At 39.6% G+C, this 14,257-nt stretch overlaps 2 protein-coding genes across 3 annotated transcripts; both read right to left on the reverse strand.

The window, feature by feature from the left end:
• Positions 1 to 1,998: 1,998 nt before the first annotated feature.
• ptger3 (prostaglandin E receptor 3 (subtype EP3)) lies at positions 1,999 to 3,733 on the reverse strand. Its single transcript, XM_085373039.1, has 2 exons — positions 2,914 to 3,733; positions 1,999 to 2,295 (listed from the first exon to the last, which is right to left on the reverse strand). The coding sequence occupies exons 1-2, from the start codon at positions 3,709 to 3,711 to the stop codon at positions 1,999 to 2,001; spliced, it is 1,095 nt and encodes a 364-aa protein (XP_085229165.1). The 5' UTR covers positions 3,712 to 3,733.
• A 2,594-nt stretch (positions 3,734 to 6,327) lies between these two features.
• zranb2 (zinc finger, RAN-binding domain containing 2) lies at positions 6,328 to 11,070 on the reverse strand. Of its 2 annotated transcripts, XM_085372118.1 has the most exons (10): positions 10,951 to 11,070; positions 10,285 to 10,337; positions 10,057 to 10,165; positions 9,215 to 9,297; positions 9,044 to 9,120; positions 8,767 to 8,916; positions 8,504 to 8,667; positions 8,073 to 8,132; positions 7,363 to 7,512; positions 6,328 to 7,141 (listed from the first exon to the last, which is right to left on the reverse strand). In XM_085372118.1, exons 1-10 carry the CDS (start codon positions 11,004 to 11,006, stop codon positions 7,084 to 7,086), a joined length of 960 nt encoding a protein of 319 aa, XP_085228244.1. In that variant the 5' UTR covers positions 11,007 to 11,070; the 3' UTR covers positions 6,328 to 7,083. The 2 variants fall into 2 exon arrangements, with proteins under 2 accessions (XP_085228244.1, XP_085228243.1); XM_085372117.1 differs by lacking the exon at positions 6,328 to 7,141 and having other exon boundaries at positions 7,188 to 7,512.
• Between the last annotated feature and the right edge of the window lie 3,187 nt (positions 11,071 to 14,257).

Raw genomic sequence — 14,257 nt, forward strand, 5'->3', positions numbered from 1 at the left:
AACACTTAGTGTGAAATTCAGCCAAATGTAGCCACCAACTCTCCGTGTAACACTCTCCTGAAAGAGGTTTTGTTTCCTGTAACACCTTTTTCACACAACAAACGAGGTTAATCCTTTGAGTGTAAGGCACTCAGCCTTCACAACCAACACAAGATAAACTCTGTCTCAGATGAACAGATACGAGCAAAGAGAAAAAGCTCATTTTTCACATGGCTTTTTGCAGACAACAATTTCCGATCGGATCATTACCACAGAGCCCGTGTGCATTCTCACAGCTGAAAGGCAAAGGCAAAACCAGACATGGCAGAGATGAGAGGACATCAGCCTAATCTTGTTGGCTGATATGCTGAGAAGGCAGAGTTGTGACAAGAATTTGCCCCCGTAACCTGAAGGTTACGAGGCTGTCAAACATTAACAATATGTACAAAAACAAGTACAGAAAATAACATAAATATGGTGGCGTAAGATAATTGCAGCGCCATGCCCGTGGTTTTCTAACAGCAGCATCAACATTTATTCTGGTGGCACTAGAAGCAAACCACCTCGTTAGAAATGACACTGACTTTATCTGAGACCTTAGGGGAAAACTGCACTATACACATTAAAAGGAATTAATAATTCATACCTATTTAGGGGCAGGATTGAGGCTGTAATGACAAAATATAGCGGGTACTAAGAAACAATAGTGGAATACAAATGGGGCTGTCCACAATATCCCAGAAAACCACCAGTGAATGAAAGGCATATATCACAAGACTAAAAACATGTCGAAATCATGTGCCTAACGCAAAATTTCACAAGTAGCAGCAAAGGTGCATTAATGTGACGACTCACATCATTATCGACTGATGGCAGCCTGTTGTACAAGCAGCTTCAAATAAACTGTTTATGAGCTTGTTAGACTTTGTGGTGCTTTGGACATTTTGACATTGACTGTGTTCATTGCACCACTGTTCTTGATTATGATCACCAGTCTATACTTTCATTGATGTAACTGGTTAAAATCTATACTAATCTTTTCTTTTTTGTCCAAACAGGTTTGGCTGGTGAAATTAGGCACATTCGTCGTTACACCTTGTGTTCTCGCAGATCATTAAAACCCTTTAATCCAGTGAAATGCCTCCAGATGTGGGCATTCGTTTCATATGACTTGCCTTCAACATATTTTAAAAGGATGGTTGCCGACAATTACAAACTGTCTCCGTGTGCATTTCATATACAGGAGAAGAAAACTTTAAAACTTCACATTTTCGTAGTCCCAGCTGTTCCCCTAGGAACACCATGTACAGCTTAACTATACAATAAACTTTACAAAGTATAGTCTATACAACAGATGCCAGGCAGGTAGCATTATTGGCATTCAGCACAGAAACAGCAAATATCATAGAGACTAATAAATAATGTTATTTACAACTGCCTCCAGTTTGGAATTTTCCTTTAGTTGCTCCTTTGAGTTTTAAATCAAGTGGTTACATTTCATGTAAGAGATGCTAAAGATATGCACAACCTAATTTAAGCAAGTTACAGTACCTTCACTCACAGACATTCACAAGAAACATTTGTCTTTTAGTTAGCTTATGGCTTCAAGTTACAGAAAGCAGTGAGCATGAGATTCAGCACTTCCGTGTGAGTCAGTTTGAATGCCCCAATACTGAAATATTGAGTTTGTTTTAAAAAAAAGAAAACGGGTGACAATAGAGTTCCTGGTAACTGCACAGCAGATGTTGCATGAGATGACACGGTCATGCGTCCGCATGCTGGTTAGGTGGCTTTGAATGGAATGTGTTTTATGCAAAACGAATGCTCAGAAGATATTTTTCATTTCATTATCAGTGCAACAGAGGCTACACTTGCTCCTGCTGCACAATATCCTTTCATGGGCAGAAATCCATTCCCACTCTTTTGCCTGTTTCATTATCCTGATAGAAAGCTCTCCTGGCTTCAGAGTCACAAGATAGGAATTACTGTGCAAGGCTGGATTCATTTTAGAGGAGGGCATTATGAAGGTTTTGTTTCTTGGTTCTGTTTGTTAAGAGCTGTCTGCGTCTCTTTCTGATCCTCTGAAGAGCAGTTGGAGACAGCATTAGCCATGATGCAGAACTTGCGCAGGAGGATCTCCCTGAGGAGCAGATAGACCCACGGGTCCAGGATCTGGTTGAGGGAGGCCAAGCGTATCGCCGTCAGAAAGAAGTTACAATCTAGATGGAAATCCTGATTGGAGGTGTGGTTTGATGCTTCCTTTGAATTACACTGATCGGACAAGACCTGGGTGGAGAGCATCCTCAGCATCAGCACCTGAGGGGAAGATGTTTGGGCAGAACTTTATTTTTTTTCACACTAAGAGAATGAGGAGAAAGCATGCCATTAAGTGACAAAAGCTTTAATTTACTGAAAAAACAATCACTGGTTAGAAAATAGTTTCTGATTTTGTGTACAGAAGCCTATGTTACGTTCACTAAATCATATAACGGAAACACACTCTAACAACAGTCCTGTCGGGGAATGAGCAAAAACTAATTTTCACGATTGGTCTCTGCTATCACAGAGCTGTGCCTTCTATTAATATCTCACTGGGACTGTTAAATATGTGACTGACAATGCATGATCTCATTGCGCACTATGCAGATCTCTAAACAGGACCCCTAAGTGGATTACCTCTTAATGGCAAAAGGCAGCAGCCTTTCAGAGAAAACGTGCATGACATCATTTATGTGAGGAGAAGATGGATAAAGATTCAAAGCTGTTTGTGACAAGTACTGACACAAACACATTAAAACCAATCAGTGTTTATTTTTAACATTACTTTAAGGGACATAACTATATGAAACTATGACAGCACATTGTTATAAAATATGCCTACGCAAGTACACTGTAAGAAAATATATATCCTGCAGACGCACGTGAAAAACATACCAGCAGAGGAGACCAGCATATAAGCAGGACGCACATAATCCCTAACAACTGGATGACGGTCTCCGTGGTGAGCCGTTCCCACTGCTTTGAAGACTGAGAAGTGCCTGATTTTGTTTTACACCGGGTAACTACGCCCCGGATCGTCACCACATTGCAGAAAAGTGTTATAAGTAGAGCCGAGATCCCGAGTATGGCAAAAGTGGTGGAGAAGAATCCATTTCCTGGGACTTTGGCATCCACCATGCTGATGAAGCACCAGGTGCCCGGCCACTGCTGCGTGTATTCCCCGACCCCTGCTACGGGCAGCAGAGCAAACAGCAAAACAAGACCCCATATAACAGCTAAAATCTGCTTTGTCACACTTGTCTTCATGTGATTCGAGTACCAGTGCGGGTTAGTTATAGCCAAGGCCCTTTCGATCGCCATGGCACTCGCCATGAAGAGAGCGCACAGGCCAAAAGTTGTCATGCACACGCCAAAAAAGGCGCATAACTTGCCAGATTGGTCGATGTCACTCAAATTCCTACCAGATTGGTAAACTGAAATCACAATTGGACTTGTCAAAAGCTGCCCAAACAGGTCTGTCAGCGCCAGAGATCCAATGCAAAGCAAGAAGGACCTTTTCCTTTTATTTTCCTTCTTTCTGTAGGAGATGCACACCAGGATAAGAGCTAGCGAGTTTCCCACCATTCCGGTGATCATCATAGTTATAGGAAATCCAACTGATGCATATCCACAACTGGAATTGTTTGTGCAATTGATTTGGCGCAGTGTCTTGGAGACGTTGGCGTCCAGCATATCTTCTTCACTGGTGGTGTGCAAGCCCTCTAGAGAATCAAAGCTGAATCCAGTTATTGTTTCTAAAAGTGTACACTTATATACAGCTGTTACCCTGTGCGTATCGGTCTGGCATCATCTTGCACTCCAAAGTGCTCCAACTGAATGCGATGCGTAAAGCGCGAGGTGTCCTTTAAACGCTGGAGGCGGGACTACTTCGGGTCCGGAGGAAGCCCATATTCTCACTGTGCTGTAATAACCACTGTCCTTATGTGTCTGGAATAAGGGCACCGGTAAGTAGGGACCAGACATCGACCCTCCGGTGTTCTGCCAAAAAGCGATCGATGTTTCTGTGCGGTTTTCTTTTGTGTCTAACATGCTTGTATTGGTAAACAGGCTTCAGGCGAAATGATTTACAGGGGGTTATAACAAAGATAAAGAAATTAACTATCTTGCAAGTATCTTTATGACGTTATAACAATGTACCCACATTATAATCCATCCGGTCCTTTTTAGCCAATTAAAATATCTTTTCAGACACAAGTTATGTTTGTTGCCTTTCTGTTTCCAGGTTGGCCAGACTCTCTTGAAAAATATATTTAATGACAATGAAAACTTTTACCTCGATAAATACAAGTCACTTTGCCAAAAACTGATTGGAGCTTCTATGTCCGATAGCCATGTTTGCCATATTGTATGCCAGAAAGTTATTTACAGCATTTTAAATACCAGTGTTGTGATCCTCTGCCAAAAAGTGGTTTCCTGCATTTTCCAACAAATGATTGCCGGTATTTGAACTGTTGTAAATGAGTTGTTGGACTGCAATCTGTCAAACCTATCTCCCATGAATGATATCAAATCATTTTCAGGCAGAAATAACGTCACAAGAAGCTGCAATCAGTTTTTGGCAAGTTGACTTTTATATGCCCTTTATTTATCTGGATAAAAAAGTGTTTGTGGCATTAAACATGTCTTTTTTTCTCCAAGTGATCTGGCCAAAAGGGCATCAATAATGCAATAAAGATAACATCGTTCTATAAAGATATTTTAAGTAACCTGAAAGGACTGGTTTGATTATAATGTACATAAAGACAGTTGCATACAAAACTCTTGTGACGAGGAATTAGTAAGTCAAAATGTTGTTATTAACTTACATATGGATTTTTTCACCCCAGAGGTGAAAATCTTCCACAAAGAACTCTTTACAATGTAACTGTTACATTGTAAAGAGTTCTCTGTTACAATGGCAACACATTTGATAGTAGATATTCTATCAGTAGAATAATCTATTCCCCCATCAAAACAATTGATATCAACTCTGCACTGTCACCATCATGTGCCTATATACTAAGAGACTTCACACTTTGCTAAACTGTATTTCAAAATAGACTAAGCAATTTTATCTTACTTGTTAATTTATTTTAAAAAGCCATTTTATTGTGACATAAACAGCCTATTGCATATAATTTCAGCATAGTCACAATTCAAATTTTACAGTTTTATTTGGATTTTTTAACTCTTGAGCTCCCAGCTTCCTCTCTCACCTCTGTGGGCTGTCTATCCTTCAAGCTCCTCTACCAGAGGCCTGGGAGCTTGAGGATCCTGCGCAGTATCTTTGCTGTTCCCAGGACTGCGCTCTTCTGGACCGAGATCTCAGATGTTGTTCCTGTGATCTGCTGGAGCCACTTGCCTAGCTTGGGAGTCACTGCAGAGTGCTCCAGTTACCACTGGGACCACTTTTACCCTCACCCTCCATATCCCTCTCACTTCCTTTTTGAACATAAGATTTTAAAACCTGAGCTTTCTGTGTAGTCAGCACCCTATTATTTATATTGCATTTCTTCAGCCATTTACTTTGAACTATCGTGTTATAGTTCGTGTTTGGTTCTTTAGTATGAATCTCGCAAAATTTGAAATTAAATGTACTTTAATAATTGTGCGAGGAAAGTTGACTATGTGGCCCAAATTCCTCTTTCCGGTTGTTTTTTGCATTTAATATAATCTGTCAAGCCAATAAATGTTAACTAGACCAGTGGGTTTATTTTCCCGCTCCTGCACCCTTTGATAAATCTGGAATTTATCAACACAGACCATGACAGTGGCAAACAGCTTCACTTCCAAGGCAATTGTTAATCCAAAGGGTATAACTTCGAGCTATAATGAGTTTTAATGAAGCAGCACTGTCATTGCTTCCGCACAGATTACCAGCTTAGTCAAAACTGCCATCTGTTGACCACACTGAGAACAGTTCAGTGAAAAGACCTTAACGGTACAGAAAAAGTTATTGTAGATTGTTTTTTAGATTTACAGTAGTGTAGATTAGGATGAAATTTGGTGTTAATATTTGAAAACATGAAAACTTTCAGCCCATAGCCGAAGATCACAAAAGTTAAGATCACTTACTGTTAAGATGAGCTTTGCAAAGTGGCGACACTAAACAGAACCAGACCAAATACAACCCCAACTTCAAAAACATGTATATTTCCCCTCTTGACGAACTTCTACACATTTTCTCAAATACTCAAGTTTAGAATTAAGACAGCTTGACTTGACAACCCCAACCTCTCAACAAAACCTTCATATTAAACACAGTATTAACAGGAAGCAATGTTGACAGGATTTTATTTACACAAGTACATTTCAGGTATTTTAATCAGTAAAGACTGTTCTGCCATGTTACCAGAAATGTTACTTTTTCTGCACTAATCTGGAGCAAAAAGGAAAGAAAAAAGTGAATTAATTTGTTTCAAATTTAAAGAAATAATCAGTAGCATGGAGTCCAAATATGCCACAATTACGTAAAAGAAAAAAAAATTAAACCTAAACTGAGAAACCAAGAACGTACTTAAAACAAGCATTATCAAAAAGTAAAATACTTACCTTGAAAACACAAAATACAGGACATTTATCATCAAAATCAAACAAACAGGCCAAAATTCATACCTAAATCACAAGTAGTCTAAATTGGTGCTGAAGAATTCACCCTTACTTAAAAAAACAAACCATTTAGTTGTTAGAAAAACCATTGGTCTCTCTTAGGGCCCCAAAATTAAAAAAGGACAGATTTTGCTCCGATTTCTTCAGAAACTAAGTGTACTGCCATGAAGATATTAAGTGGGTTTAAAATGGAATACAGCCTCTTGACACTATATTTAATTTTCATATAGGACCAAACATTTATGTTTATTGGAAACCTATACAAACACTCGTCACATATCGGGATGAATATGGTTTTAAAAAGGGAGCTGCTGCCTCTCTTTCGCTGGGAGGGGTTTAAGACTTTTAATGAAAGTATAATGAAAGGAGGGTTGGGTTTTTCTGTCTTTGTTTTTTGGCAACACAACATGCACTTCCACTAGGATTCCTTTTCTTGTATTAAAGACAGTAATAAAGTTATTTCTTTTTTGAACTGGAGCCAGAATGGGACGATCCCGAAGAGTTGCCACGCCGCCTGAAATCAAACAAAACACCATGGGAAGAACAAACAGGTTAGCACGCTTTACCATTAACACTCAGTTTATGCATAACCAAGTACAAGGTCAGAATAAATAAAAAGCGTTATAAACATGGCAAAAGTGTGAACGTATTTCTGTAAAACTGAATTCCCATAAGCCAGGCGACACATGGCTAACAACAATCAGTGCCATTGTGGTATTCCACAGAAACCCAAACCTTTCGGACGAACGCGATCTAGAACGCCTCCGTTTTCTCCCTCCAGATGATGACCTGGAGCGACTGCGCTTCTGTCTCCTCTCAGGTGAGGAGGAGGGGGAGCGGGACCTCTTCCGGGGAGAGGAGCCCTTTCCAGACCTGGAGCTGGATCTTTATGAGGAATAAACCAAGCAGTGAGGTCAGTAAGGTACAACAGGGTCTCACCAATGTGGGTATCTCTATCAAGCTTCTCTGATAAGGAGGGGGTTAGGAGCACTTTGCTATGGATCACTGGTACTGAGAACATTTCACTCAAGATGCTATGTCTCATTGGTTGAGTGTACTTGGAATTACTTTAAATGTAAATAAAGAAAAATGTGCTTCTTTTTAATATAGTCCCAATAACTGAGTGGGTAAAGCAGGAGTAACTCTCGAGAGATGCTTGATAAAGACCCGAGATCTCTATTTACACGTACAAGCTAAAGTAAGCTTTAAACTCAATACTAATTGCACTCTCAGGCCTAATTGAAATGTAAGCCCACATAAAGTGAGTGAAAACGATTTACTACATTAAACTTCCACCCTGACTTTCAATTTTTTCCTCTCTCAGCAGATAATTTGGGAAAAAAAAAATCTCTGCCAAGTAAGAGCTAAGTAAAAGGACTGCTGTGGACCTTTCTGCCCCACACATACACTCCCTAACGGGAGAGAGTGCATGTCACCTCATTCACCTGGAGCGGGACCTCGAGCGAGATCCAGATCTGGAACTGGATGAGCTTCTAGAGCGGGATCTGAAAGACAAAAAACACAAAACCTTTCCAATATTTTCTACAGAAGGACAGAGCTATGCACGGTGGTTATGTGGAAACAGGCACAATTAACAGCAAGCTACTCTTAGGAAATACCTAAAACTGCCTCAAAGCATCGGCGAGTATTCAATATACCTACAGGGTGGCTGGAATTAAAGTAATGAAAACAGGAAAAACAACAATATCCTAGACACACGGATCCCATATGAATGAATACAAGGTAAGGGTTTAGAAGAGGGAGGACAACAAATGAGCACAACAGGACATTTAATTGATGTTGATCAGTAAAGCAGAAGAAGATTGAGCCGATACTGACATTTTGCCCGGAGTTACCCTTGACCTGTACCCTTTACCTGGACCTAGACCGTGAACTGGAGCTGGAGGAGCGCGAGGAGGAGCGGGATGAACCGGAGCGGCTGCCCTTTTTCTTAGCTGGCTTATCATCATCGTCGTCACTGGCAATCAGGTCGTACTTTGACAGGTCACCATCTTCATCATCATCTTCCTCCTCATCATCCTGCAAAGGAAGTGCTTTTTTGTTGTTGTGCTTTTTTGTTTTTAATAAAATCATTTTATAATATCCAGCATTTTTTTAATTTACAATCATCAATCTTACATCCAATTTGTATTTGGACAGGTCACCATCTTCCTCCTCCTCTTCATCATCTTCCTCCTCTTCTTCTTTTGGGACTTCCTTCTTTTCACTTTCTTTTGAGGAAGACGTGCTGTTGGTCTTGCCACGGTATTTTTTCTTTTTCCTACCAAACTGGTGGAATAAGAAACAGCACATCTCTATAAATCTGAACACTGCCAATGTCGACTTCCTCTGAAGCCAAAATCTTTCACTTGTCAAACATCAGAGCAGCAATCTTCGGGTACCAGATGACACTTACCTCATCATATTCACCGTCAGATTCCTCCCGTTCGATATATTCCACATTTTCTCTTTCATTGAACCCTCCACCGTAACCTGAAAGCATTACATAAGAAAAAAAAAAAACCCATCAATAACTGATGATCAAAGTAACAAACAAAAAAAATATTTACAGAATATATTGAGTTACCCGTTCTTTCTTCAAGCTTGGCATATTTGGGGGTGTTGCACATGTTGCACTCCGACCGTCTCGCCCAATTCACATTTCCACATCTTTACACACACAAGAAGGTGGAGGGAAATGCTGGTTAGAGTACTATTATATCCCAAAATCAGCAACACTATTTGTTACAACAATATCCCAGATGAAGGTGTCCACAAACAGCATCTAGTTTACAGCAAAGGTAGGCAAGTTAACTTCTAACTCGTGTGTGACATGTGGAAAATCTCATATTTCTGTGTCATATTGCCCGTAGCTTGTCAATCAAGTAAACTGGAGCTTGCAGTGTTACAAACTGTGGTTGCTCTCATTTGTCTGCAACAATGCAAACCATAAAATGTTGAGTGGTACTTTGCATATTCGAATTGCAAGTGTCAAATTTCTTGCAAATGTGTTACACCACAGACTCCTGTACAAAAACTCCTCTTTTATTATATCCCACATGGGACTCATTGTAAGTTCTTCTTAAATAATTTAGATTTATGGAAAGTGTACATGGGATTTTTGTATATATGCAAAAGTGCCAAAGAAGACGGAGTCTTTTCTAACATTTTTTAAAAAAAGTACCAAACTTTTATCCGATGCTGGAGGTACAAGTTACGAATATAAATGAGAAAAAATATTTTCCTGGTATTTATCAGAGCTTTTTGCACATTTTCAGCAATAATAGTGATTGGTAATTTGGACCCTGCCTCACTCACGAATTATGAAATCTTTATTTCTTGCACTTTATAATGTACAAGTGAAAAACACGAATACCAAAGACACCTATCTGATATGGTGCCAAGACGTTTTTTGTGATGATATCATACGTTTTGCATTGCCAGTCATTCGCACTGAAGAGGCCTCGACTCTTTTCAGCGAGCGTTTTTCCAATCTCCGTCCCTCCCGCCTTCATCATCTTCGCTTCTGTAGTTTTTTCTGCATTAAAAAATAAAGTAAATTAAACCAACCTATTTTAAATGATTATGCAAAGGATAAAGATTATTTGCATTCTTAAGCTTTACATAACAGCAATAAGAGACAGAAGGGGGACTCACCTCTACCACATCTGTTGCAACTTGTCCTTCTGGCAAAGTTCACATTTCCACATCTGCAAAAGCAAAATGTTACATGCAGGTAAGGCTTGAGCTCGTTCCTCACTCGCTTTGACATGTGTGAGTATGCTGCAGGCTGGTGCAGTTTATTCATCTTTCCATTAGCCTGTGCTCCTTCCTCAGACACAAGCCTGAGCCGCGACAAATGCAGCAACTGTGTCCGTACGCATTTAACGGAGTTCACTGGAAACACGATACTGCTGACTCCGGATAAAAACTCTTCACTCATGACCACTTGGCCTCTACAACATCATAAACACCACCCATAACAGCAGCGAGTGCAAACACTCAACCCAACCCACGTTAGCTAACCACGGCTAGCGTGCTAAATAGCATTTCTGCGCCCAGGAGAGACTAGCACGCAATATCCCCCTTGCATTGATATTCTCCAGCATGTAAGCTTGAAACCGTGTTCATTCTGTTCTGTTCTAGGCCGAAACTGTGAGTGAAAGTGCTCCATTTTATTGAGCTGCTGAACGTTAGCATGAGTCACATGCTAAAAGGCCTACACTTGCTAACCTTGCTGTTAACAGCTGCACACTAAGCACCAGTCTATTGCTACACAGAGCCCCAAAAACTGTGATTTATTCACTGTGTTGGAGTACGTACTTTTTATCCGGACATATCCAGTCCCCGTCGCTGACTCGAAAACTCTTTCCTGACATTTTAGCGCCTTTAAGCTCTACCTACCCTCGCTGGCAGACTACGCTGCGTTCACCACTGTGTCCATGCAGCACAAGCTATCTCCACCCTCCCTACACTGCCACCTTCAGGCGCCTGCCGGTACTTATTTAAAGCCACTTCCTCCAAGAATAGAATAGAAAACTTTATTTGTCAATTTCTTCAAATGTACTTGCCATACAAAGGAATTGAAATTACGTTTCACACTGTCCCATGCGTAGACATTGACAACAATAAAGTGCAGATGCACAACAAAAACAGCCCTAACAATAAGGTAATATTAAATAGGTAACAGGATAGACAAAAAATAAATAAAATAAAGTGCTCCAACAGTGTTCCCTGGAAAATAGTATACTAGTCTACTTGAGGTAGTCCCAGGTTGTGGTTGGTAGGGGTATTTTGTTTTAATGCAGCATAAGACTATAGCAGCAGTAATAGTAATATAATAATATAAATAGTGCTAAAAGAAATACTAAAAATATATAGCAGCAGATGTGTGCAATTGCAATGCAGAGGTAGTTGTTTCCAGTCAGGAATGTTTTCCAGTTCTTAGTTCAGAGAGTGTTTCCTTGTTGGAGAGTGTGCTCTGAAAGTGGAAATTTATATAATGAAAAAACACTTTGCATTATAAAGTCGAGTGTCATTTATGTTTTGATACTCTGAGCAGCAGTTCACAAACACATAGAGCCTGTTGGCCATTATCGGATCGGATGCTCCTTTTACACTCAATACAACCACCTTACCTAACATGACCTGACCTCCTAGTGCCACACATGAACTTAAATAAGCAGCCAGCAGTCAGTTCAGGTGTCCAGTCGTGTTTTATTTATGCAGCTTAGGAGTCTCCGTTAGCTCAGATCACTTTTAAATAAAAGAGATATAGAGGTGATTCTAACTACATACTTTTATCTCCTCTGGGTTAGCCTATTAGACTATTGTTATATTGTATAGCCAAAGTTTACACAAACTGCAGCTGGTCCAAAATTCAGCAGCAGAACTCATGCTTCCCTTCATAGGTTGCCTATTATTATTAGAATTGATCTCAACATTTTATTTGCCTTTGGGCGTCACCGTCTGCCCCTGGTCACAACCCTAGGTCCTCAGTCAAGGCTCTGCTGGCCATCTCAAAGCCGTGACTGACAACTGAGGATGATTGGGCTTTTTCTGTGAGAACACTCACTCTTTTGAACAATCTCCCTGAGGCCATCGGAGTGGGGAGCTCATTATCATCATCTTTTAAATCTCTCTTAAAATATATTTTTATAAGCAGGCCTTTTCTGTGCCTCCTCTTTCAGTTATGTCTTCGTGGCAGTTTTCTCTTCTTCTCCTAGCGATCATTTTTAATTGAATTTTTCTCATAGTTACTTTTAATTTTACCCAAATTTTATGTGTATTGATTTTTTAAACATATTCCTTTTATCTTTGTGTGCCGGCAGTATTGATCTATTGTTTCACCTGTTATCTCTTCGTAAATGTTTTATTTTGTTTTCTGTCTCATCCTGTGAAGTACTGGGTAACTTTATTTTGAAAGTTGCTTTTAAAAAATAAAGTTATTATTATCATTGTTCTGTAAATAAAACCTTCAAACAAGGATCTCACTACAGGCATGCTTTGTTTTCTGTGACAGAAAAAGGGAACAGTTTCATTTGTTCCACTTTTCTTTTTACAAAAGAGTTACCCGACTGAAATTTTACTTTTCCATGAAAAAAAATACTACATTAACCTATTGTTATGCAAGTTAATGCAGTAGAGTCCATTTTAAGATCTTGGTCTTGACTTACAGAGCTGTGCACGGACTGGCACCAGCCTACATCTTTGATTTGCTACAGCCCGATGTCCCCAGCAGGTCCCTGAGGTCATCTGATCAGGGCTTACTTGCTATAAAAAATACTAAGAGGAGAACTAAGGGTGACAGAGCTTTTGCCACTGTGGCCCCGAGACTGTGGAACTCTCTCCCCCAAACATTCAAATTCAAATTTTATTTGTCACGTACACAGTCATACACAGTACGATATGTAGTGAAATGCTTGGACCTGCGGACTCAGTATCTGTTTTTAAAAAACAATTGTGATTCTGTCTTGAAAGGTGCTATATAAGGTATTTATAAGGTGCTTGAAAGTACATAAACACAGTAGTATAGCACTTCTCTGTAAATGTAATGGTGATTAAGCTCACAGGGACTTTCACCCTTTTTTTAGTCAGCAAATGACGATTGAAGTGTAAAGTGTTAAATGTCAGATAAATATTACACAAAACATACAAATGAACAGGAAGACAAGTATGCTGCTGTGCAACAGGCACACTTGACATCACGTCATATTTTGCGGTGCGTTTTGCACCGAAGCCTACAGCTACGTTTAAACTGATGCCTAAGATGATTGTTTGTGCATTAGTACTTAAGCTCACGATTGATTAAAAAGCTGTTCTGAGTGATGGGCATTGCTGAATCAATACATGCTTCTTTAAAAATTCCAAATTTAGCAGTTTTAAAATCATTATCTTACAATTTCTGTCTTTTTGCAATGCAAAAGCTGACCACTAGATGGCGGTTAACACCAACGTTTAACCTTCACCTACATCCTGTTCAAATATTCTCAATGACTTTGCATGTTTATTTATATCAGGGCTGTGTAAGAAAAAGCCACTTTTTTTTTTTTTAAATGTAAAACCTACATAGTCTTTTCTACAGTAGCAGATATAATTATGATTTAAACAGCAGTATGTAACTGTTATTCTTTCTGTTTAGTGTCCCTGTCACAATTATTTTAGTACTGTGTAGGTATAATCAAACACACTGGACTTGCTGTTTGCACTTTTTTGTTTTTTAAGTAGTTCAGCCTTACCTTAATTTCACTTATATGTGACACTTTCTATGTAAATTGCTGTGGCAGGGTGATGCACAAAAGTGACAATGGAAATGTGGCAAAACCACCCTGTTATACCCAATTCAAAAGGCTGGTTTGGAACTATTGCATTGGTAGTGCCTGCCAGAATCATGAATTGATCCCTCGCATATTAGCTTAAAACACAATAGATAACATGGTGGGCTGCCTTCTGTGACTCTCAGCTGGTCCCTGATGAAATTATACAGGTATAAGAATAAATTCATAGACAGCAGGTGTCTGGAGGAGGATCAAACTGTAATATATGTTATCAGTGTTAAGCTGTAATTATCTCGACTCCTACAGCTCCTTACATTTCTGCTGTATATTATTTTTAGAATCAGAGCTATCAG

Source organism: Diplotaxodon limnothrissa, linkage group LG15, assembly GCF_057381915.1.
Source record: "Diplotaxodon limnothrissa isolate DT_005_m linkage group LG15, D_limnothrissa_male_GT1.1, whole genome shotgun sequence".
Classification (NCBI taxonomy): domain Eukaryota; kingdom Metazoa; phylum Chordata; class Actinopteri; order Cichliformes; family Cichlidae; genus Diplotaxodon; species Diplotaxodon limnothrissa.